The 27,269-nt window shown below is 28.7% G+C and overlaps 1 protein-coding gene across 1 annotated transcript; it reads left to right on the top strand.

The window, feature by feature from the left end:
* LOC107454077 (paired mesoderm homeobox protein 2-like) lies at window positions 1-26,771 on the top strand. The gene is made up of 5 exons (XM_016071130.3): window positions 1-182; window positions 5,621-5,693; window positions 8,871-9,005; window positions 14,996-15,240; window positions 26,387-26,771. The coding sequence occupies exons 2-5, from the start codon at window positions 5,625-5,627 to the stop codon at window positions 26,619-26,621; spliced, it is 684 nt and encodes a 227-aa protein (XP_015926616.1). The 5' UTR covers window positions 1-182; window positions 5,621-5,624; the 3' UTR covers window positions 26,622-26,771.
* Window positions 26,772-27,269: the final 498 nt, after the last annotated feature.

The following is a 27,269-nucleotide window of genomic DNA, read 5'->3' as shown; positions in this document are numbered from 1 at the left end:
ATTTGCGCATGCCATGTATGTGCGGCAAGGATTGATAGGAGAAGGATATTAGAATATATTTTCCTCACCATGAAGTTCTAGATTTTGGTAATTTTATTCTAAGTTGCGATATCGAGACGAGAAAATGTTTTAACAAGTTAAAGTTGTGACGTCCTTTCAATTGGAAGCTTTGGATCGTTCGTGTAAGACAAAGTTTTCTTTGCTTTTTATTAATAATATTAATATAGTGTAAATTTTATACTTATTTATTTATTTAGCTTTTCAGAATGGCAAACACGATCAAATGAAAAATTTAAAATTCAGTTTTTTTTTTAAGGAATTAATTTTATATATTTTAATAGCAACTGAAATTTAAGTAATTATTGTGATCTTTAAAAACTATTTGGTTCGAGTTTTTAAAATAGCTTTCTTGTCAAACGGAATTCATTTTTTTAAAGGCAAAAAAATTTTTTAAAAAATTCAAGCGATCTTTATTTCACATATAGTGTTAAAAAGATAAATATTATTGGTCTTTTACGGGCATTATGAACTAAATATTTTTTAATTTTAATGATAATAAACTGACAAATTAGAAGTCCATGTTTTAAAAAAAGTTTTTAATGCCATTTTTAAGTACTTTTTAATATTCAAAAAATTTTATGAATAGATTTGAAACATCATGTTATATTGTAAGTACAAATATGAATCTTGTAACTGTTAAATTATTTAATTTAAATATATTTAAGCACAAAATATTGTTTGTAAAAATTTGTTTATATCTTTTAAATCTTAATTCTGACTATGCATCTGCCTGTTTCAAACATACAGATGCATAGGCGGGATTAAGATTTTGTTACAAAAGTGCTAAAAGTTTGTTACACAAAACTTTTTACACTTTTCAAACAATAAACATTGAGTAAAAACTAACACACATATGTTTCACGTAAATATCATTTTCTAACACTAAGTTATAATAGAAACAAGGTTAACCGGAAGATAAAGATCCTTCTTTGAACTGTCAAGTCAACACCTATCTGGATGGATTTTTATATTTACTTTGATTTTATGTTTAAAAAAATAATATATCAGCCGGGAAACAATTAAATAAAAGTTACGTGTGAAAATAACACAAAAAAATTAATTCGCAGAAATCTTTATTCTCAAAATAACACGATTATTATCCTTATAAAAATTCGGAGACCGCTAGAACAGCACTGACCGAACTCAAATAATAGCAACAGAAATGGAAAATTTGTTTTGATATTTCACAAGATTACAGACATTGAACTAGTACAATGGTGCTACTCTTCAGTCGTGGGGGCTGAAATCAGTCTTGAGAAAAAATCAGTAGACTAAATTTCATTAATTAATAGCTCTTTTCCACTTGTTGTTTAAATTAAAATGTCCTTTTTTCCTTAAAAATTTAGTAAATATTTTCTGTTAAAAATATAATACATTTTTATGAAAACATTGTTATTTTTCATAATTATAGCTAAATGATCATGTAATGATGTCACACCGAAAGGAAAAAATGAGATTGATGCTACTAATGCACAAGTATTCAAAAGCATAAGAGTTAGGCAAACAATGAGGGTCTTTAAACAATATTTCAATACATGCTTGCTTGCACAAAATTTTTACTATTATTGTGTCGAATTTTGTTTCAGTTTTCATTTTGCCTCCCAATGTTTTGAAAAGCTGACCGAAGTTAAAATAGTTTTTGTTTTTTTTAAATTAGAGAAAGACAAAAAAGTAACGGTGAAGCAAAAAATAAGTAGAGGTACGATTAGCTTCATGAAAAATTTAGTGATTTATTATTCAGTGATTGGTGTAAGAAGATGTATAAAGTTGGTTGTTATTTTTATCTTGATTGCTGTAAAAAGATAAATAATAAAAGGAGAAAAAGTTTTAGAAAAGTAATCAATTCTTTGATTTAATATATGTGCCATCATTATAGAAAGATATATTTTCGAATCAGTAAGCTATAAATTTCTAAAAATTCCTATAAACCATTTTAGATTGTGTTAATTAGTCGGAAAATAAGTTCAGTCTTAAATTTCTTTTAAACTGGCACCCATGCTAGTATAATTCAGCATATTCTATATTTGATGAAATTCTATATTCGATCAGATTCTATATTCGATCAGATTCTATATTCGATCAAATTCTATATTCGGTCACGGCAACTAAATCTGTTCCTTGGTACACCGTATACAAACATATTCCAACCACGTAATAATATGAAAATAGTTGATACTATATATGACATTATTTTTAAAGAGATAAAAAGACAATTGTTATTGAAAAAAAGTATGGTCAAAACTACCAGCGCATAAATTCACCATATTTCTGGTTCTATAGGGACACCAAAAAGCTCGGCAATTGTTATGAAAGTACTTTAGTAATGATTTTGGTAAAATTAATAATAAAATATAATCTTATAATATGGGATAAAATTTGAAAAATGTGGTAATTTTATCCAAGGTATGATGATAATGATTATATTTATTTTTCAGTTTTGTATGTTTTATTGAATGTGTGGTAATAAGAACTATAGTTTCGATTTATATGCATACATATTCATCTTATAAGAAAACTTCATTTAAAAATCACTATTAATATTAGACTACTATTACCAAAAATTATTTCAATCACTTGTCTTTTTTAAAACAAATGTAGAACTGATAGATTACTGTTATATTTATTCTATATTCAAATGTTGACAAATTAAGTATCTATGGTAATTTATATAATTTAAATAATAGCCTCCTGTACTATAAGTGGCTTGAAATAGTTTTAAACTAAAAAGTATTTAGAAAAAGAAGTTTTTCAAAATACCAAAATAAAAATATTATTATTTCTGAAATGAATATTAAAAAAAACGATTTCCGAGATATACAGAAGGAAAGCTTAATTTTTTTTTTATTTTGACTATAAGTTGCTTTTGGATTAACTTAACAGATTACACGAAGGAAAAAAATTATGGTAAAATGGTGTATAGTAATGACATTTCTAGTAAAATAAACCGTAACTCTGGTTAATAAAACCAGAATATACTGTATTGAAACCATTTGTATGGTAATGGTTTATCGGAAATTTGGGTTTCCAAAATTATAGTTCTTTTAATTACATATTTAGTAAGAAAATCAAATCAAAAAAGTGAATTTAATCGAATAAATAGTTATATCTAAGGTATGATAAAATCAATAAATTTTTCACCTTTTGCTAAATTTTATCACATGTCATAAAACCACATTTTATTGTACCCTATTTCATTGTTGATTTTACAAAAATTATTACCAAAATGCTTTGGTAAAAGTTACCGTATAGCTAGAAACGTGGTAAATTTTACCGAATTTTGATAGTTTTGACCATACTTTTTTCTCAGTATTGACATTTTAAAAAATTAAGAAATCATGTATGCACATTTATCTGTAAGAAAGAAATGAAGAATAAAACTAACAGGTGATACCTATTGGACTGCAACAAAACTGTTTCAAATTCTTATAAAAATTGATTCGAGGAACCATAATACCGTAACTACTATCTGCTACACTAATAGTGTTAAATTAAACAACAAAAAAATTTTCTTTTGTTCATTTGCTTTTTAAATTATTCTTTAAAACGAAGTAAATATCTATTCCAATCTATCTAACCTCTAACTTTTACCATATTGCTATAAATTATAAAGAAATGTAATTTTTATACTGAAAAAGATATTGTTAAAGTGTTGTGAAAAAGAGCATTTGGAGAACCACAACGGATAAACGGAAATAAACTGGTTATTAAATTTAAACTAGTAGTTAAATAATAATAAATGATAAGACAATCTTTAGACAAATTATTATTATTTTTCAACCTGCAAAAAATCGAATTGTACAATGTTAAGAGAACGATCTTTATTTAAACTGACATTAAAATAGATGATCACAGTGTATATAAGTTCCTCTGCTGAGCGATAAATACAAAGGAAAAACAACTTTTACAGAGAAAAAATATATTGAGAAATTAATAAGAAGCTAAGTTTTTGTGAAAGGACAAAATTAAAATCTTAAATATAGTAACAACGTTTTAACAATCATTAACAAATAATTCAAATCATTAGATAAACTTGTTTTTATTAAATACTACTATTTATTTTGTTGTAGTGCCGTATAAAGAAGCAATTGATAATAATAAGAGCTTTCTATGGGATAAAGAATAGTCAACTAAAAAAAAAGTTTCGAACAGGGGGTGCTTATCTTTTTTGGAAGCTTTCTTTTCAAACAATAAATCTCTAGAATTAAATAAAATGAAAACAGAGAATATTTATTTTAATAGTTATAGAATAGTCAAATTCTAACATTTGGAGCACAGTTTTAATTCACTACCAATCATTATGCTTTTTCTCGGATTATACCAATACTGTTAGAAATTTCCCTGTAAAAATGGTTAAATAACAATTTATTTAATTGTTATTTTACGATATTCAACCAAAACAGTAAAATAATCATAAAAAATATAATATTCAAACTGTTAAGTGTGAGAAAAATGCTTATTGATTGTTTTTACCTAGTACGGTTTAATAATCAGAATTCTACAAGCGCCGACTAGTCCCACCTTATGGAAGCCATTTTGTTCCACGCAGCTTGCTACAAACTGTATTTGAGAGGGTTAATCGGTTAATCTTATGACCGGCTGAATCGGGGTTTGAATCTCAACCTTGATATCACAATATTTCTTCCATTCCTTCTATGCATAGAGCGTTTCCCGTGTTCTGCATTCTCCAATCTGTGTATGTATTCTGCATTCATTCTGTGTCTGCATTCTTCAATCCCGTGTTCTGCATTCTTCAAAAAATGAAGGAAACAAATTCTAGGAAAATGGTGCATATGGTCAGTTAGAATTCGAAACTATCATTCACGCATAATTGGCACAGCACCCATAAAACTCCTATGGTCGCTTAAAATTTATTTTCATGGTTTCGAAACTATGCTAGTTGTAAATGGTTACAAAACAGTATACTTTCGAATTCACGTTTCAGTACCAGTTGTAACCGGTTTCAAAACCGTAAATGTAAAAAAAACGTTCCCAACCATAAACTTCATGATTAATTGGACGAGTAGGCTGCTGCCAATTATTTTGCCGTAATTTCTCAATTAAAATTCTAACAGTGTACATACAGAAGTTTTTCTTCTCTCCCTTTCTCTCTCTTTTGAATATCTAGATGTGGGTTGGAATAATTTAAAGAACTAGCGCTTGTTTTTGACTCCAGTTAATTTTTATCTTCAAAAAAATAATTCTTATGCCTAACTCACAAACGCGACGTTGATTGGATAAAAAAAAACATTATTGACAAATTTGTTCGTATAAACAGTTATAATTCTCGTCTGTGGACTTACCAATTCTATAGCCTTTTTTAATGAACAAAGCGACACGTAATACTGAAACCTCTTTCGTTTCCTGCTCTAAATTTTCCCTCAAAAAGGATGCTTAGTAAAATTCAGACGATTAAAGATTATTTGAATGACTGAAGCACTTTTTGAAATAGTAATTATAATTAAAAATGCGTAAGACATAACTTTCATCCTGCTTTATTTAAACCAATCAAACATTTTTTGAGAAAAAAATAATATATCTTTTTTTTTTCTTTTTTTAAAAGGATCATGGCATTTGTTCCCTCTTTAGCATCTCATGTGAGCATGGATGATTATCTTCTAACACGAAGAAGGCAGGTAAGAATGCATATATATTATAATTTGAGTTCAGATTTCTTTTGCATGAATAAAAAATATTTCTATCCTCAATTTTGAATTACAACTTTGAAAATAAACTCAAAAATTAGTTATTATTATTTTTATTGCATTAAAGTATGGTTTATATTATTAAATATTTTTATTTCAGATAAAAATTCGCTAGAAATTGAATCTTTTTTCACGCTTTTTATTCCAATACCATTCCGTCATTTCGAGTTCCGAGGAATTCCTTCATACAAGCGGAAAAACTCATTTAACTAATCCTATCGAATTTCAACATAAGGTATTAAAAACCGCATTCGTTAACGAATTTCCTAATTAAAGAATTAATTTTGCTAGGAATTAACAAGTTGAAATTTTTCAATAATATTTAAAATGCATTAAATACAATAAAATTAACTGCAGAAAATACTAAACTCCTACTAATAACTAATATGTATTGCTTAAAAGCTTTTGACTTCAGTTTAAAAAGTAAAAAAGTTGTAAAGTTTTTTTGTGCGGCTTGTTCTCGATTGAATCCTTTTGCTATCAATTAAAACAGTGATTTTTTAAGTGCGCGCCACATATTCCAAGGCAGTTGTGATATCTTTAATAACAGTATTCAATAGATACGAAAGTTGTTAAACAATACATATAAGAGTTGTTAAACTACAGGTTCTAGTGATTAATTCATTTTCATCTTTATCTCCTATTTATGTTCAGAAGTTCTTTGATTTTAAGATGGGAGCCATGGAAAAATAATAATTAAAAAAAAGGTCAGTGACTCAAAAGTTTGAATGACATTAAAGTTAAATGAAAAGTTTTAAAATTAATGAAAATTTTTATCTATGACATTATTCTGGCTGTCTAACTTGAGAGACTAGCCATAGCCAATCAAGCTGAGTTTTTACATAAATAAGTAACTCAGAAGTTAGAAATTGAGCAACGGAAATTTATTTCCCTATTTCATTTTTGGTTAGGAAAACTTAACTTATTAAAAAAGTTTCTAAGAAATGAATTACAAAGTTTTCATCAAAGAAGCAATAAATTTAAATTTAGTAGAACCATTTTTTTTTTTAAGATTCGTTGATGCAACGGAAAGTAATTTTTTTAAAACGAAAGAATGACGTCTATATTTTTCCTCTAACTAAAATAACAATTAAATGAATAATTAAGTAAATTTAGTAGAACCCTTTTTTTTTTAAGATTTGTCGATGCAACGGAGAGTAATTTTTTTAAAACGAAAGAATGACATCTATATTTTTCCTCTAACTAAAATAACAATTAAATGAATAATTAAGTAAATAATTAAGCAAATTTAGTAGAACCATTTTTTTTTTAAGATTTGTCGATGCAACGGAGAGTAGTTTTTTTAAAACGAAAGAATGACATCTATATTTTTCCTCTAACTAAAATAACAATCAAATGAATAATTAAGTAAATAATTAAGTAAATTTAGTAGAACCATTTTTTTTTAAAGATTTGTTGATGCAACGGAGAGTAATTTTTTTAAAACGAAAGAATGACATCTATATTTTTCCTCTAACTAAAATAACAATTAAATGAATAATTAAGTAAATAATTTTTATGAAACACATTTTCCATATTTTTATAAATAAAAAAAAATCTTTAAAGAAGATTGCGCAGAAGCGTCTGAAATATCTTGATTGATTGGGTCTGTTCCACGATACGATGCTCTTGGGCCCCGCTCCAAGTTTCTTAACTTATGAGAAGTTTATCGTTTACCGGTTAACGGTTGTTAATCGTTTAACGATTAACGAACGTTCGGAAGAACCATATCGAGAAACTGACCCATTGTTTTTCTCACTTTTATACTTATTATAAGTACTTTTAATCCTTTAAATAATGAAATGTATGGTTTTTAAAGTAAGAACGAATTTAGATTACAGAAATTAGCGTCACACTTATGGTTAAAATTAGAATTTAAAATAACTTATAAATTTGTAAAAACTTTAAAATTGAAGAAAAAGCAAATCCATATAATATTTTCTAATTTGAAAATCTATTATTATTACTATTATTATTTCGTTTTTGTCTCAATTGGTGAATGACAATTCAGGTTTCTTTATCTTTAAACAGATGGAATATTATTATCGTTTTAATAACGATATTAGAGAACAAAAAACAATTCTATAATGCATTCATATTAATAAGTTAAGAGTGTTTCTTAAAGATCTTTCACAAAGAAAACAAAAAGCTACAGTTTAAGTATTTTGAACTTGAATTATCTGGGTTTCAGATCAAACAACTTAAATAATATGAATAATCTAAAAAAAACTGTTGCGGAAATACGTATATCTCCATTAAAAAAACTTCATTATCTTTAAAAACTATGGTGGAAATGGTTGACATGTTTTGAGAGCCCGAAACAGACGCTCATTATCAAGATCCACGAACTAGTGAGTTGCGCGTTGTTTCGTCTTAGTAATGGGCTTTATTTTGTTTTGTGAATTTTTAGAAATACTTTTTAAATTATTCATTTTTAGAGCTTCAGTTTAGCTCAGAAAGTTTGTTTAGTAATTTTGTGGAAATTGTATATATTTCTATTTATTCTTTTACCCAAAAGCTTGCCATTATGCTTGCTTGAAATCTTGTTCTTCTTGTCTGAAATTTTGCACCAGCCAAAATACTAAAAATCAGCTTTTATAAAACTTGTCAAAATACCTGGCATTTGTCCCTGTTTAGGATAATGAAACTTTTTTAAAGTGTTTGCGTTAAAATCCTGCCCTAATGCTTGACAAAATCTGTTAGAGTGCTAAAAATTTACTTTTTAAAATAATCATTCCCCTCCTTGGTTGAAATAATTATTTGACACTCTCTATGAAAAAAATAGATCTTTATTTTAAAAATATATATAATCCCTACGTATTTTAGTATTATTTTAAATTGCTGTAGTTTCTAACTTAAAAAATACATCTTTCAATTTCAGTTAGTTATTTAAATTCAATATAGTAGATTGTTGTTAAGGAGAAACTCTGACAACTGCATTTAATTTGAATGTTCATTCATTTATATTCATATTATTTCATATTAATACTCAAATATTAAGATTACAATTTCAGAAAATCAAATGTAGTTATAAAATAAGAATACGTATATTTAACAAATTCTGTATAGTTTATGGAACTACAAAGGTATTTTTTTTATTGTTTATAGCGTAGAAATCGAACCACGTTTAACCCACAGCAGCTAACTGAGTTAGAAGTCCTTTTTGAAAAAACACATTACCCGGATGTATTTCTAAGAGAAGAAGTGGCCAAGAAAATTAATCTGTCTGAAGCTCGAGTGCAGGTACGTGTACTACATACGTGTAAGTAGGTACGTTAATTACGTGTATACCTGCATCACCGACATTTAACTATTATCTTTTAATTACTGATAAAAAAGTGTTTTGATTTTGTCTTTTATATTTAAAATGCTTGAAGTCTTTCTCTAAGTAATCATTTTTTTAACTTTTCTGTATTCACTGTTAAAATTCAAAAACATTATATTCTAAATCCTAAACATTTCAGAAATTCATCGAACAAAATGAGTAAAGGTACAAATACTTGGAAATATTTATGAATTTTGTCAAAAAATACCATTTATCATTATGCAAATACTTCTGAAAATATGTAAATTCCATCTAGATCGTAAGAATATTTAAATATACAACACTGAACACTGTAAAAAATTCCGGATCAAATTACGGCATAAAATACCAGCACTTTGAGTGCATCATCGATAAAATCAATTTTACAGTAAAATCCATTTTTACTGTAAAATATTTTGCCGTAATCTTTACAATAATATTTATTTTATTATAGCGATTCAGAAATTTTACGGTAGTAATGCATTAATGTAAAATTAATAGTATATCAGATTTTTTTGTTCCATAACATGTTTCGTTAAAAATGGATTTTACGGTAAAAAAAAAACACCGACACCCGTACCGTTAATACACTGAATAAACTTTTTACAGTAATTTGATCGGGAATTTTTTAAAGTGTACAAATGCCTGAATATAAGTGAATTTGAGATCTTATGAATACTTAAACATAGCTGTGCAGGAATACTTCTGAATGTATGTGAATTCCATCGAGATCATAAGAATATTTAAACATATAATATTCTAGAAGTACTTCTGAATATAGATCAATTTTATCGAGACAGTAAGGAATTTAAGCGTATAGAATTGTACAAATACTACTGAATATTTGTGAATTCTATCAAGATCATAAGATTTCTAAAACATACAACAGTGCACAAGTAGTCTTGAATATTTGTGAATTCCATTGAAAAACTGTGAATATAAGAGCATGCAAAATTCGTTTGAAAATATATGAATTCGATCAGTAAAATGCAAACATTTAAACATCATTTCAAGGAAACATTTTAACATTTGAAAAATTCACTTGAAAAAAATTAATAATAATTAATTTAATGGAAATTTCAAAGTATCGAACCTACCAAAAGAAATAACACTGTGTGTATGTTAAAAGGAAAATCAATAAAAGGAAATTGAGTTTTCTAATTACTTGAAAAACTTTTTATAATTATTTCATCATTAATTACTTTAAAAGTTCCGAGTGCTTTTTAATTATTCATATTTATATGTTCTAATACAATATTACTCTAATTTAAGAAATCTCTTAATGCCGTTTAATTAACGAAAAGTATTATAACGTTCACAAATGAGAAGCATCTTAAAAATTCTCCAACAATCATTCCATTAGAAAAAACCAAGCTGAGACAATTTTCTTAATTAAATTAGATAAATATCCTTCATTAAAAAAAACTTTCATATGCATATTCTTAATTTTACTGATTAGAATTGAAATTAGAGTAAGAACAATGGTCTATACTTCGCTTCTTTAAAAAACATAAGTAATTTTTTTTGCATTTGTTCATGTCGCTAATTAATTTCATTTATTTACTTAAATATAATTGTTTCAATAATTAACTGAAAGAAAATTAATTAATTTTTGTAATTTAAAACCTAACTTGATGATCATTTTACAAAGTGGTAATTAATTTAGTTTCTACTATGCATTATTTTTAATTAGAGATCACTTTACAGAAAAAAATATAATTATATATTTTTCCAGTATAGAAATATTGTTTATAGTGTTGAGGAAGATCTTTTTAATGTGTTTATAACTATGCTGATTGGGGTTATCTAAGACAGGTCGTAATTAATTAGTTTGATTTTAAGTAATAGGAGGGACTTTATTTAAAGTGTATTTTATGGATTGAATAAATTGATTTGCTGTTATAGTGTCTGCAAAGGAGACATAATGTATTTACAATGCTTATGTACTGTATAATCTGAAAAAAAAGTATGGTATAACTACCAGAATATTGTAAATTTACCATGTTTCTAACTCTATGGGAACACCAAATAACTCGGTAATTTTACCAAAACGCTTTGGTAAGGATTTTGATAAAATTAACAATAAAATACGGCTTTATGACATACAATTAAAGATGGTGAATGTATTAAAATTTGATAATTTTATCTTAACACCTAAGAACATGACATAAAAACCATTTATTCTGTTAAATTTATTTTTCAGTTTTTTATATATATTTTTTTTACTAAATATGTGGTAATATGAACTGTAATTTTGAAAATCAGAATGTGTGGCAAAATGTTGTCATATGAACGAAAAAATTACCAAATGAATAGTTTTAATTTGGGTTTATTAACCAGAATTATCGTTTATTTTACCAGAATGTCATTACCATACAAAACATTTTCACAGAATTTTTTCCTCCGTGCAGATAGATATACAGGAATTCTTACTTTGTATTATTTTAACTGTATAACTTCTAATAGAAAAGTAAAAGTTAAAGTAAGTGTGGAAAATGTATTAGTAAATATTTGGTGGACTAATGTGAAATTAAAATTTTTCTCTGTTTATTTAGTTAAAATAATAATTTTTTTTTTCACTGAACAGCATGTTTTCGAGTCTACTTTAGCACAAGCCTATGTTACAGTAAATATGTTGCAGCTTCCATCTTGTTTTAGCCATATTGTAGCTTCACAGATAAATTTAAACTAAACTAATAAAAGCAATACTGTTTATATTGTTAAAATTATTTTTGGAATTGCATTCATTTCTTAAGTATCCCAGTACTAACGTATAGTATGAAAAAAAAATTTTAAATTTTGCTTAAATTTATAGATTTAATTAGCATAAAATTCTAGCCACTTTTTTTCATACATTGCCTTATAGTAACCCTAAATGAAGAGTAACATTAGCCAGGTATAAAAAGCCCAATATAATTTCAATGAAAAAATTACTGTTAATAACTCGATTTAAAAAAATATATATATTTACCATTTACAAAAAACAAACATTTAAAAAAAATAATTATTTAAGAAGCTTGTCAACAACATTTTCTTTTGTACTAGCTTAAATGCCACTAAAGTTGCTAAAAAAATGTTTTAATACACGTATGAAACAAACTTTTTTTCTCTCGCGTGTGTTAAATGAAATAAAAGGATCATGTGAAATCAATGTGTAACGTCCTTATAGACAAGGAAAACTTAAAAAAACACCGTATATTACGTTAAAACTTTTCTATACAGTGTCATTTTCTGCTTGATTGCTTATGTTGCACCTATGTAATGTTTTAAAATAAAGAGGTTGAAGCAATGATAATTCATGTTTTTGATGGATTGAATAGATACTTTCGATGTGTTTTAGGAACGGTTTTGATGAAAAACGACACGATTTTTATGTAAGATGTTGTTAAGATGCTTATGTGTATTTTACTGCCATTTAATGAAAATTCTAGAAAATAAAGTTATAGTCTGTTCGCAATAGTACTTACACATCGATGGCAAATTTCTAAAATGAGTTAAATAAGAACATTCACATATTTTTTAATTAAGCTCAATAGCTAATGTAAAGCCAAAATAATTTGAACAATGACTAATAAGCCAAATTGAGACGAAATCATAATATTTTTTTCCTCCATACTTTCTATTCGGGAATCGTGATAATTAAATAAGCTTTAAAGCCCCTGCTTTAAAATTCAAATCTTCTTAAACATTTCGGTGTAATTGTTTTTGGGTTAGTTTTTTTAAAAATTATAGCAGTACTCAATTAATGTGTACTATTCTATATTATATAATTTGATTTTAACTTGCAAGAAAATTAAATTGTTTAAATTTATTTTTCTATAAATTGAAAAATATTACTTAAGAAGATAAGAAAATTAATAAGATAAGTTACTTACAAGGGATAGGATACTCCAAATGCCAATCATCAATTGAGCTGGACTTTTATATAAAGAACTATTTCAAAGTTGGGGATTAAGCTTAATTTTTTTTAATTATTCTTTGGTTTTAGTAGCATAGACATATGCATTATATGTCTATACTACCAAAACACATGGTAGTATTTGGTAGTAGTACAAAAACATTTTAAGCGAATTATCCTGTTTTCCTTAAAAACTTATTTGGCAGAATCAATGTTAAGAAGCAAAAAATAATCCATCAATGCAGAGAAATTTAATATATCAATGGATCAATAGATCTTATTCCTTTTATAACAACTTAGAAAGTAATTCGTTAAGTAAATAGAGCACTGGATTATATTTACTTTGAGTACGAAATATATTCATAATTAATTCAAAATCTGTTCTTTTAATACGAGAACTATTGCGGAAATGCCTCTGTAATCGCTAACTAAACAAATTGTTCACACTCTCATAAATAAATATTTTTCATTAATTTAAAACAAAAAATATAGCATATAAGAGCAATTTCTATGGTCAAAATTACTGTATAAAAATAGTTTGAAGCATATTTATAAAATAATTTGGTAACATAATTCATATTAATGAAATGATTCTGAAAATCTTACTTTAGCTACAGTAACCTTTTACCTTCAATTTTATCGTTTTCCGATTAAAAAAGAAATTGACATCATATTTAATAAGAATATTTCTATTTTAAATAGTCCATATTTTCAAAAATATTCTAAAACTGTTAAAGAATTTTACACGGTTAATGTGAGGTTTTAAAATCAATCTTCATAAGAAAATTCAGCTTATTGGGTGAGTAAAACTGAAGGTACCTGTCTTGATAAGACTGTAAAATTTAGATTAAACTTGTGTTTGTCTTTTTTGATGACCATGCTTTGAATTACATTCCTGAAAAAAAATGTTGTTGATGGTAATGGTGGTTGATGTTAATAGTCAAACACTGGTTGATGTTAATAGTCATACATACTGTTAACGTCATATTACATAATTCCATGTCCATGAGAGCGTTATCCAACTCATTTAAAGTATAAAACAAACTCCTGAAAAACGAACGATAAACTTTTATTGGATTTTATGTAAATAACCACTAAAATTTTGCAAAAAAGAACTTACGTTTTGACAATCGTATCCAAATCGAAAATCGTTATTCTAAGCCCGTATTCTTCCAAGTTTACAGAATTAGCTTAAGGCTTAAAAAATTAAATTTGGATGAAATAAGATTGTAAAGTGCCAAATGCTGGCAAAATACATTACACACTTTGCTTGCATGTCGCAAATAAATCTAAAAGTTGTTTTGTAAGTAACCACATGCGCTAATAAAGCCACACAATGCAGCCCAACAAGTCTGATGTTTAAACTATAACTTTATACATCACACTTCTCTTCAAATGGTGCTTATTTGCGTTAATAAGTAAAGACAGTTTTTATATGGGTTGAATTTTGCCACGTCCTTTATAGATCTGTGAAAACACTCGATGACTGAACAAAAAATTTTTAATATTGTTTGTAAATAATAGGACTAACAATTGTTCATAATCTTCGTGACTATCTAATTTCAAATTGTTGCTTTTAACTTTTAATAATATCAAAAATCTCATACGGTTTTGTCAATTAATATGGACATTTCTTGGAGTGAAGTGTTACATTTTACGCAACATTCAAATTCCGGTATGTTATCATGTATGAATATTTTCTTCATCATTTTTTTTAAATAACTTATTTTGTTTTCTAAATAAATACAAAAATTTGAATAACTATAAAAATTTGAATGACCAGGAAATCTACCAAAAACCTCTTGAAAGCTTATAAATCTTTTCTCCTTGCGATCTCAACTGTTATAGGGAATATTTCATGATACATAAAGTTACGAAAGATTGTCGCAATATTTTATAATATTTATATTTAAACAAGATAAAAATATCGAATAGGTTCTTCTTACATTTCCTAAAGAACAGTTTTATGATATATTTTTCTTATCTGAGAAATATTTTGATTTATTTTTTTCTCTGCGCATTTTCTTGAAGGTTTGGTTTCAGAACAGACGAGCGAAATGGAGAAAACAAACTCGAGCCCAACTCATTCAGGATGTTTGGCGGCGATACAAGCTTGGGGCGGCTGCTCCACCTCCCGATGGTTGGTTGGCGGCTCACAGATTCCAAACCACTCCGCACACGGCACCGCCCTCCGCCAGCCCTACCCCAACCGCTCCGCCCCTCTACTCGGCTGTGCCCCATGTTCTCTACAGCGATAGACTTGCCGTTTCTCAAAGGTAAATATAAATATTTATAAATGCTATTATCTTGATGTTCTGTCTACTGATTCGAATATGCTCACTATCTGACAAAAAGTTTAGATCGATTTTTATTCTTAACATGGTTTTTCGAAGATCTTTCACCAAGAAAAAAACAATGTTTAAGTACCTTTTACTTGGAAGCAAAGCTATAATTTTTAACCTTACGTACCATCTTGCCCTGAAGAATTAATTGTGCTTTAGAACAGACAAATGACTTAAATATTTTGAAAATTAATATTAAACTTTTTGTGAAAATCGCCAATTTGGCGTAGTTTTTCCACCTTGATGAAAATTGCCAAAATCACTGCCTTATTCTTAGTTTTTGTAAACTTTTATGAGCCCTGATAATGCTGCATTGGAGTAAATTTTTAAATAATAAAAAATTAAACAGCAAACGCTTTTCACTTTCACAAAACTGTGACTTTTCTCCATGTTTACGTTTTGCGCCATTTTCAGAATTAACATAGAGGGCGCTGGTTAAAGATATTCTGAATTTGACCTAATCACATGTGATGTCTAACTGTTGCCAACTCTCAGCAGTTATGAAAATAGCATATTATTCGCAAAAAAGTATCATTTCACATATCGACGAAGCTTTTGTCTTTCTTATTTCTGAGATAATTGTTTACCGACGAGTACCGCACGTTTTTAGCGATTTTGGGAAAAAAACCATCTTGACGTGCGTGACACGTCATTTCCCCGCAAGTGGCTTAATTTCAAAGAAATTTATCATTATAGTTTTCAATTTTTTTAACCAGCAAAAGTAGTTCACCAAGCTCAGAGAAAACTCAAAGCTCCTTTATTAAAGCTCCTTACGCGGCATAGGAATTCGAAAACTCATCAATTTATCAGAAGATAAAGTGGCTTACATTTTTATACTACTAAATTTTCATTTTAATAAAGTGAAAAGAGCTGTTTAAGGGAAATGACATTAGATATTTTGATTATGTGTTGAGACATTTTCGTGTTACACTTTAGATTTATTCACATTAAAAAAAGAAAGAAAAAAAGCAGTTCTTTTCTATTCCAAATAGCAATAAAAAATTGACAACAGGTAACGATTTAAAAAATTCAAACCATTCTTTTTGAAAGGATATTCTTCTTGTTTTATATTTTACAATAATTTTTTTTTTATTCTGAAAAATCTTAAATGGCTCGTCATTATTATTAATTTATTTTATTGAAATTTGGCACCAAAATTATGAAGACATTGAACTTTGAGTAGACAATAAAAAAAATAAAAAAAAGACAAATATTAATACACACATACAAAATGTATGTTCCTTTTTTAAAAGAAATTAGTTAAAAAAAACTTTACTTTAAGAAAATGAGACATTAATTGCCAAATAATTTATTTTGAAAAAAGCTTGAATTTTAATATTCAAGTTTGATTTTTTGTTGTGAAAAGAATCATATAAATAATAGTTCTAGCGAAAAATCATATAAATGGTAGTTAATAAAAAATAAAAAAATCATATAAATGGCAGTTTTCAAAATACCATTGATGGAGCAGTTAGCTTGGTGAACATAAACATAATTATTGCTGCAAGTGCGTCTCTCGAAATAAAGAACCAAAAATCGAACAAGTTTCCCGTGAAATTTTGAAAATTTGGCATGAACACAAATACAAAATATAAACAATGTATGCACTGAAAAACATACAGTTCGCACAAATAATAAAATGAAACCGGTTAAAAGAGCAGAAAAATTTGTTGTTTTAATTTCATGCAATATTTGTATTTTAATTCAAATGAACAGAATTTTGCAACAAAATACTGCACATTGTTAAATTTTTAAAGTTCGTGTTTCGTAATACATTGCTTAAAGCATTTTTAATCTTCGATAACAATGCTTCTCTATTTGTAGGCGCTGAAAAACATCAAATCGTCAGTTAGTAATTCGACTAATGCGTTAAGCATTTAATTTTTTATTGCATTCTCTTGAATCAAAATGTACGAATTATTCTCTTCATTGAAGGCGCTTAAATATTTATATTGACTGTGATCAAAAACTGGGCACGTAAGATTTTTTTCCATGTTTTGAAATAGCTTGAGGCTGGCTGGCGAAATCTCTACTTATCGTTATTGTTTATCTCTTATCAATGAACAGTGTTGCCAGGTGCCGATAACCGTTCACCCCCGGATGGCGTTGTAAAATCCCCTAAAACTTTTTAAAAAACCCCAAAATTTTTAACTTAATGTATAAGTATTTAAAAAATAGTACAAAGTTGAAAAATGTGTAGAAAACATTGCTTTAATACTTTTTAGTATTTTATTATCAACAAATTATTTTTTTTTACATTTCAATCGTTACCTTATTTTTAATTTCTACTAAAATATTTAAGATATTTTTTCAATGCACATTTTTTTATAAATATTTTATTATCAACGATATAGTCTTTTTAATATTTTAATTCTAACATTATGCTTAAATTTCAGATAAAATATCCAAAATATTTTCATCAATACTTTCTGATTTGTACATGTTTTCGCTGTTAAACATTTTTAACATAGAAGAAGTAGGTACAAAATTTTGACAACCGTTAGAAAGTTCATATACAACGCGCAAAATAGCATCGGCTGTAGTTATAGACATTTTATTTCTCAATTTGTCTTTAATAATAATTAATATGGAGAAACATCTCTCCACAGCTGCATTTGAAAACGAAATACTTAATAAAGCTAAAACAAGAGTCGAGCTAAGTAAACTTAAGTCGATCACTAAGTAAACTTATGTCGAGATTCGAGCTAAGTAATAGCTTACTGCATTTACATTCAACAAAGGGGTTAAGTTCTAAAATTAAATCTTCATCTTTTTGTTTTGGTTTAACATATTGATTTTCATATTACCATCTTACACATTCAGTTATTAAATTTGATATTAAAACGTAACCAAAATGAAACTAGTAAAATTCACAAATAACCCTAAAACAAACCCCTAAAAACAAATTCCCCTAAAATACCCACTGAAGATAAAAAAAAATCCCCCTAAATCTAGGGGGAAAACCCCTAATCTGGCAACACTGTCACTGAACCATTTTCCTGTTATTAAGTATTCTCCTATTAATCCAGTATTGTAGCAGCTGTCTCTTCGAAAAAATTAATTACCAATATTTTTTTGAAGCAAATTTATCGTTGTTGCTGTTATCGTAGGCCATTAAAGCAAATGATGCGATAGTTCTTGTTTTCCAGTGGTACCATCTATGGCGATGATGGTACCACTGGAAAACAAGACTTCTCAGTTCGATTCGACTTCTCATACGTCACACGCAGACTCGACTTCTCATACGTCACACGCGTTTTAGGGCGGACTCATTCATACATTCATAAACCGTAATTTTGACCTGAACCAGAGAACGATCAATCTCCAATTCAGTACTCCAAGTGGTATTGATTTATTAAAGGAACATTCATATTCATGTGATTTTAAAATCCAAGATTGCTGTTTGTATTCACACGATTTTAAATTATCTTGATTCTTGTAAGAAGTAATTTTTTTTCTCGAATTAGCTACTATTGAAATCCCGCTTTGTGACCCAACATTTTTAACGTGCACCAGTCACCATTTACTCACACGGGGAGTTTACGGCCGGCTGGATTCGAACTCCCGTTCACACGAACTTGAGTCCAGCAACCTGATAACCAGGCTATCCAGACCCCAAAACTTTATTGAAACGTTATATTATACATAAAATCTCTCCCATCTCTACTCTGTAAGCTTGCCAGTGTTTTCTTTTTCTTTATTATTATTATTCAGAGGAAATGAGGGTGATTTATGGAAAGAATTGTAATATCCACTATACAGACAATTGATATGGTGTTTCCGATGTATTTGTTTGCGCTCAATCGAAAATAAGTTCTATCACCAGACGATTGGACCTATAGTTTAGAATTTATAAGAGTTTTATGCACAAAGGGTACAGTTTTGCACTCATACCAACTTGTGCCTCAGATATTACTATCGAAACAGGTGCGACATTTTTTCCTGTGTACTTTCTTGCTATGAATTGAATGAAACTATGCATGAGTTAGTAGAATGAATGCTTTAGAAGTTACGTAGATTTTTATTTTTAGAACATACGATTTTTAACATGTCTTAAGCATACTTTTTAAATATCTATCCGGAGTCTATCTGAACTTATAAAGTATATTTTCCAGTGCAATTTTTTAAACTAAATTGAGGGAAATCAATCTTGAAATAATCGCACTATCAACTAAGAAGTTGTAATGGTTTTTATAAGTATAAAAAGTACAGGTTTGGACGCATAGTCTAGCAAAATATACTTATTAGAACTTTTATAACTTCTTAAATATGAGTCGAATTACCCCGGAATTCATTTCATTCAATTTAGCAGTAAACATTAGATTGGAAAATCTACCTTACATGTTTAGATAATCTCTGATCTAAAAAAAGTGTATATAAGTCTTGTCAAAATTCATACATTTAATACACGAAAAGCTATGTAATTTCTGAATAATTCCTTACATTTATTCGTGTTTAGTTCCATTCGATTCATCATAAAAAAAAGTCCATGGGGAACAATGCCGCGCTGAATTAAATTACAATGATGCATAAATAGGTACAAGTACGAAGTTGAACATTTTGTACATAAGACCCTAGTAACTTCAAAATTATTGATCGCATCGTCTCTCAAATAGTTTCATTCGATTCAGCCGGAAAAATACATCTGATACAATGTCTCACTCGCCTGTTTAGAAGAAATTTAGCTCCCCTCAAATCACCCCCATTTATTTCAAAAAGAAGGATAAGCATAAAGGGAAGAGAAAAAGAATTTTCAGGTATCATTTATAAGGGAATAACAAAGTTCTCGACGGAAAAAAAATCTCGGAAGTTAACTTTTCCGAAAAAAAGTATAATTTTATTGGACTATAAATGTTTTTTTTTTCAGATATAAATTATCAATTTTGAGCTTTCAGAAATTTCTTAATTTCCATTAAAATGTTCACAATAAATTAAGTGGATTTTTGAAGAAAACAAATATTAATCATGGAAACAATTGCGAAATCGAAATTCACGTCATGACAGTCATACAAGAAAGGAAACTCTCGAATGGTAATCCCAGTCATTACTATTCGAGAACGCTTTAGATCTAATCTAAGGATTTGTATCCATTAGTTCATTTTATGGTTTTTCATAGGCTCTTAAAGGTAGGAAGCGCAGAGATCTTCGTCATTGATATATTCAAGATTCATTGTGAATTTCAAATAAAACGGTTGAGAAAACTGTCCGTACCAATTAGGAGAAGCGTGTAAAACACTTATTGCAGGGCCCGTTCTCAGCATTCGCCACCTCGCCATAAAATTGCTAATTTGGCGAAAGAATTTTCTTTTCGCGAAAGTACACTCTATAACAAAAAAATCGAAGCACCAAGAAGGAGTTGCGCGATTGAAGTGAAAATTGGTGGATAGGAAGACAATGTACAAAATAGTAAATGATTAAAATTTCAGAACAATTGAATAATTTATTGCAGAGTTACAGTAACAAGTTCAATAAGGTGCTGACCAGACTCTAGCCTGGATACAAGCTACCACACGGCGTGGCATGAACCGATAAAGCTCCCGGATGGTCTTTTGCCGTATTTCCTGCCAAATTCGATCCAATTGTCGAACGAGGTCATCAACATTCCGTGCCAGATGCAATCGCCTTCCCATCATATCCCAGACATGCTCGATGGGAGAGAGATCTGGTGATCTGGCAGGCCAATAAAGAGTTTGACAAGCTTGCAGACAGTTCATAGCAACACGTGCCGTATGTGGTCTGGCATTGTCCTGCTGAAAAACTAGCCCAGGGCACTGCAAAAGGAACGGTTGCAAAACAGGTCTTAGGATGTTGTCGACGTACCGCTGTGCAGTAAGTGTACCTCTAATGACGACCAAAGGGGTCCGGCTGTCAAAGGAAATGGCACCCCAGACCATAATGCCTTGTTGAGGGCCGGTGTGGCGTGCAATAGTGAAGGCAGAATCCTCCCTCTGCCCTGTGCGTCTCCAAACACATCTTCGATGATCGTCAGGACACAGTTGGAAGCGGGATTCGTCGCTAAAGACTATACGTCCCCAGTCTGCATCATTCCAGTCTGATCGAGCCATGCACCACTGTAATCTGGCACCAAGAAGCAATCGAATGATTGCTTCTTGGTGCGTCGAGTTTTTTGTTATAGAGTGTATATGCAAACGATTTTTTCTGCCGAAAAGAAAAATATGTATACCCCTCGATCCTAAAAATTACGTCAATAGGAATTTTTCTGAATAGATCTTGTATTTTTTATTCGATTACAGAAATTTCTGTTGGATACGTCACGTAACAAATTAGAATTATATTATATCCAGATAATGTAAGTGACAAGAAGTATGATGCAAGCATAAAAATACAGATTCGTCGTTAATAATAAGCGAAGCATTCCAAATAATAAGCGAAGCATTCTAAATTCTTTCATTTAAAAATAAAAGACTTAAATAACGAAACATTTTGTTTGAAATGAAATATATTTATTTAAGCGATAGTAGGAATATTATATATATAAAGAAACATCACATGTTGCTTCAGGTTTATCCATGTACTACTGGTCTAATCTAAGAAGTTATCAAAAATTAGACCCAACGTATTCTAATTTCTTTTCCTCAAAGACTATAAAACATCGACATTCTTCATTCTCTGTCACATTCATCGTTCATTTACACCTCCTCAATTGTAAAATAGTTCAATTTATATTATAGTTTTTATAAAATATTATAGCTCTTTTATAAAATAGTTCAATTTATAGTAAATTTGTACATTGATTTGTGTGAGCCGAACCCTAGAAGTATCAATTCTCTTAAGTTACTCATTCTAGATTCTTTCACAAAGATTTTACTTCTTTCACTAGATATTTTGTACTTAACACAATGATAAGCATGAAGTCACGTAGAACATAAACAAATTAATTATGAATCGAAGTTTCCAGTTACACAAAACAAAAATATATCACCAGTAACAATAAAAGACATAAATAAATAATAAATCTAAGTTGAATAATAGACGTAGACGAGAAATAATTACGTCATATTTCAACAAATTTGATGCGCGATACAGCGTTATATTTAATTAACTTAATCTAAATTAGCGTTCTAACTTATGAGGAGAAACTTATCTCAACTTTAACACGCCATTTTGCTTATAAACGATTAGCTGGCACTGACGTTATAGGTCACATGTGTGGGTATTAGTGGTTTTCTTCTTCTTGAAGAGCTAGTACCCGTAATATATAATTTTTAACCCTTTTATAAAATGAGCTCAGAAAATGAAACGCATTAAGAGTCACGAACTAATCGGAAAAGCAAATGAGAGATTAAAATAATCAAATACCAGTTAGGTGATCCAGTTCTTCCAAATTTTAATTACAAATAAAGTAGCTTCAGATTATTTTAATCTCCCTTGATTAAAATAATCTGAATTGACCTGTTATTGATCTCGATATTGGTTGGTCACAATCAGGATGGAAACGTTTTTGCTCATCCTTTTTCAATATTACTTGATATTATATATCTATTAAAACGCTTACAATAAAATATCTTGCATGTGTTTCAGTTACAGCAGACACTGTAATAAATTCTGGGTCAAATTACGGTAAGAAATACTGGTACCCCGAGGGCAGCATCCGTAAAATCCATTTTACCGTAAAATTTCATGCCATAATTTTTACAGTAATATTTATTCAATTACAGTGATTTAGTAATTTTCGGTAAACATTACTGTAAAGTTACGGCATATAGGATTTCTGTACTGTAAAGTTTTGCGTTAAAAATGGATTTTACGGTCTAAGTTCTAACACCCTGAGTACCATTACTTTTCACCATAATCTGAACCAAAGAATTTTTACAGTGTAGAATATTTTTAAAATGAGTGAAATCTAGGGGTGGGTGAGGTGAGTTGATGGGCGTAAACTTCAGGTATCTATCCTAAATTCAGTAAGTGGCTTAAAAACTTGAAATTTATGGAGAAAAAAAACTTCAAACTTTAGGTTTTATAAGTAAGTAAAAAAAATAATGGAAAAATTTTCATTCCCTTTGGGTAAAGACAAAATATTCTCCCCTTCCAAAAAAAGAAAGTATTTTTGTCATTAATTGAGATAAAATGATCGAAGGTAGTTAGTAAGTTGATGAGTAAATAACTAAATGCTAGTAACTGACAAAACTGTAAAAAATTTCGGATCAAATTACGGTAAAACGGACTGGTGTTCCGAATGCAACCTCCATAAAACATTCCATTGAATTGGCAGGTGATGCTAGCTATAATTACGTCTGAGAAATACTCGAGCTCGTCCTCTTCACTTTAATCATCTTACCCTATTTTTCCTTACGAGTTTCATAAACTTATAACCATTTCATAATTATCTTGGACGTATAAACATGCATAATGGACCATTCTGATTGGTCAGCTAATATATGTCCTCCCTGTGTTTTAAAATTTTACGATTTTTTTTTTTTTTTTTTTGAGATTTGAAACTATTTAGAAAAACAAATTAGTTAACACACTTCAACCTTCATGAGTTAGAAGAATTGATACTAAAATTTATATGCATACATATCTATAAATTAGTGATTTGACAAAAAAAAACTACTTGAAAATAGTGCAAAAAAGTAGTAACACATAAAAAGCATGCAGTAATGCATTTTCATTAAAAAAAATTACAAATGCATGTTTGTCTGTCTATCAATTTTATTTAATTCTCTATTTATTGGAATTTCATAAAATAGACTAATAAGCTCTGATCGAATTTCTTAATTCACTTATTTTTTTAAATTTTATTATGCATTTCAACAATTTTCAGTCCTTAAATTCTAAATTAAAATATTAAAGATTTTACTTATTAAAGATTATACTTAATCCGAGAAACTTTGACTCTACAATTTTCTTACAAACTAATTTAAAAATTTATATTTTAAATTTAAAAAAATACCTCTCTGCAGTTCTTTAAATTATTATTTTTATCAAACAACCGATTGAACATCAGCTTATTTACAAACAAAAAAAATGAAATAATAGTCTGTAGGAAAATTTTTCCTTTAAGCAATTACTTTGAAACATTATAAAAAATCCTAAGTATAAATTTCTAAAATAAAACAAAACACACTCTTGTTTGAAATGCAGTCTAAATTTACCGTATGCCGAAAAATTCGAAAGTAGCTTGCTACTTTTTTTTCCCTTTCCAATATAAGTATCTTATAACATTTGGTTAATAAAGAGAATGGTTGATTCACTTTACTGTTATCGTAAAAGAAACGAAACCGCATCAACCTCATCCGTTTTCTTATTGTTTCCCTTTTGTTTTCCTGATATCATGAATTCATCATCAGACTCAATCACTCAGAATGATAAAGAAACGGTGGACCTAATCAAGATGTAATATTGCCGCATCTTTAATCAAGCCCTTCCCCCCTGCCCCTTGTATGAAGAAATATCATTTTCATGGAGCTATGGCAACTTTCATTTTTCGAAGATCTTATCTAAACATTCAATTTATTTCCTCGTTATTTACGAAAATTTTTGAGATTGCTTCAAAAGCTTTTATTTTAATGAGCTTGTAAATTCTAAACGATGAAGATTTGTGAAGTCATCGATAAATTGAGTAGACAAAATAAATCGATACTAATATTTTATTGTTGATAAAAATTTATTAAATATTATTAGTGCTAATATATTAAAAGGAAATGATTTTGTTTAAAAGTGGATAGTTGAAAGAATTGAAAGAATTATTAATTTTATTTTAGTTATTTAAAATCAACGTTATTTTTCAGTTATTCATTTTATTAGTATTATAAGTTACTTCGATGTCTCAATATCCTGGCTGCTTATTTTTGTGAGTAATATAAACCACGAAGTGTTTTAAAGTTTTTATTTCTTCAACTGTGGTTAATCAATAGACTTCAATCAATCAGTAAATAAATAAACTTCAAAACAAAACAATCGATCAATAAATAAACTTCAAAACAAATCAATCAATCAATAAATAAACTTTCACTTTTTAGAAACATGAAAGGTAAAGCAGATCTTTTTATTAAATACTACTCTACTATGATCACGATTTGCAAAACTTTTCTGGTCTATAATTTTGAATGTTTCGATTTATCGGTCCAATAGATTTTGATGTTTTCAGTTTCCTCAGTAGTGGTTCGTTAAATTTCGATGGTGTTTTTCATTTTCCCCTCTTCCAAACATTTAATTACAATCACTTATTTGACATCATTTCCGAGAAGGGTCGTAATAGTATATTTTAAGGGGGGTGAATACGGAACACCCTTATACATAATATGCTCATGAGAATGAGCAAGAAATATTTTTGAACTGGGATCCTTATTTTAGTTCAATAAAAGCAAGAGAGGATTTAAAATCATCTTAAACCAGAAAACGGGGTTAAGGATATAAAAGTTGTTATAATGTAAGCTAAAGGAAATTCATTCCCATTTTAGAAAAATAATATTGATTTTTTGATGATTTTATTCACTTTTCGGCCTCAACAAAGATTTGTCAGAATCTGAAAATTTTCCTTATAGAATAAATATGAGCCGTGGTGGCTCATGTGATAGAGCATTCGCCTCCCAATGAAGTGAGCAGGTTCGAATCCCAGTGGTGGCTAGCTGACACGAATTCAGCTCCCGGCTTGCACCGACCACAGTTCTGACGCGAAATATTCTCAAGAGGTAGACAGATCATGGGCTAGAATCTCTTTACCGTCGGCCTAAACAAAGGAATTTTTCGTGGTTTTCCTCACTATGTAACGCAAATGCGGTTAGTTCCATCAAAAATTCCTCCCTGCATTCTAATTTACCCCAATACTTGATGCAAAAGTTCTCTTGTCTTCTGGGTTGAATTCAAAATAACAAGGCCACCGAATTGAACAACGATAGTCATAAACTCAGTATTAGGTTGGATGTTCGACGCTAATTATAAAGCAAAATATAAAATTTAGAATAAAAAATTATAAATACCAATGCGCAAAATTTTTTAACTTAATATACAAGGAAATTCTAAAAATATGTATTAAGGGTGATCATTAAAGAACACCCTACATTTATGCAAAAAAAAAATATTAATAGCGCTTTTTTCTCTTATTCCTTTTTTGTAGCATATTTTCTCCGATGTCTTTGCCATGTACCATTTCGAAGCCTAAGAGCGACTGTTTCAGTTATTATACATGCCAGCTGGGGCTGCCTCCTACTGCCTATCCCCCTTCACTTTTTACTTCATCAGCGCCCTCTTCCATGCCCTTTGTCACGCCTCTCAAATCCATCTCCGCCCCATCTTCTGCAACAGAAACTGAGGACAAAACACGGAAGATATCCCTTTCGTTTGCTGAGTGAATTGAAGATGTGTTACTATATTGTTGGTATTTTATGTATGCTGAATGCTTCAAACAGATTTTCTGAGAAATGTCACTCCAATAGGATATCATTTTCTTTCAATTTACTTTATGGAAGGAAAATTTTGTACATATAAATTAGTTAGAAAGATGCTTAGTTATGTATGTTTTAGTATGTTTTCCTCATTCAAAAATAGGTATTATTTTTTTATTGTTGTGAATGAAAAAACGAAACGTTTAAAGTAAAAAACTGCATTTAAATTTGAAAAGTATTAATTTCGTACATAAAATTTAAACACGAATACTTCGCAATACAAATTTGATACCTCATATTTAACGCAAAAGTTTGCATTTTTTTTTAATACTACACATTATAATTTAAAATGGAGGAACACCTTTGAGAATATACAGGTTATTCTGTAATGATTGCTCGTAATATATATATATATAAACATGCATAATGGACCATTCTGATTGGTCAGCTAATATATGTCCTCCCTGTGTTTTAAAATTTTNTCCATATATATATATATATATATATATATATATATATATAGATGAACATTTTGTATAAAGCAAGAAAAATGTACATTGGGGACTGCAAATTAATATTTATTCTAGAAAAAAAAAGGCAATCGAAATTTGACCA

Source organism: Parasteatoda tepidariorum, chromosome 3, assembly GCF_043381705.1.
Source record: "Parasteatoda tepidariorum isolate YZ-2023 chromosome 3, CAS_Ptep_4.0, whole genome shotgun sequence".
Classification (NCBI taxonomy): domain Eukaryota; kingdom Metazoa; phylum Arthropoda; class Arachnida; order Araneae; family Theridiidae; genus Parasteatoda; species Parasteatoda tepidariorum.
Note: the sequence above shows the minus strand (reverse complement) of the source record. Positions and strands in the feature narration are given on the sequence as shown.

Bases quoted from the DNA above. Each gene is read 5' to 3' on its own strand.
- LOC107454077 (XM_016071130.3), top strand. From the start codon at position 5,625: ATGGCATTTGTTCCCTCTTTAGCATCTCATGTGAGCATGGATGATTAT. The intron at 9,006-14,995 runs GTACGTGTACTA...ATTTTCTTGAAG, and splicing joins TGTCTGAAGCTCGAGTGCAG to GTTTGGTTTCAGAACAGACG. The intron at 15,241-26,386 runs GTAAATATAAAT...CCTTTTTTGTAG, and splicing joins AGACTTGCCGTTTCTCAAAG to CATATTTTCTCCGATGTCTT.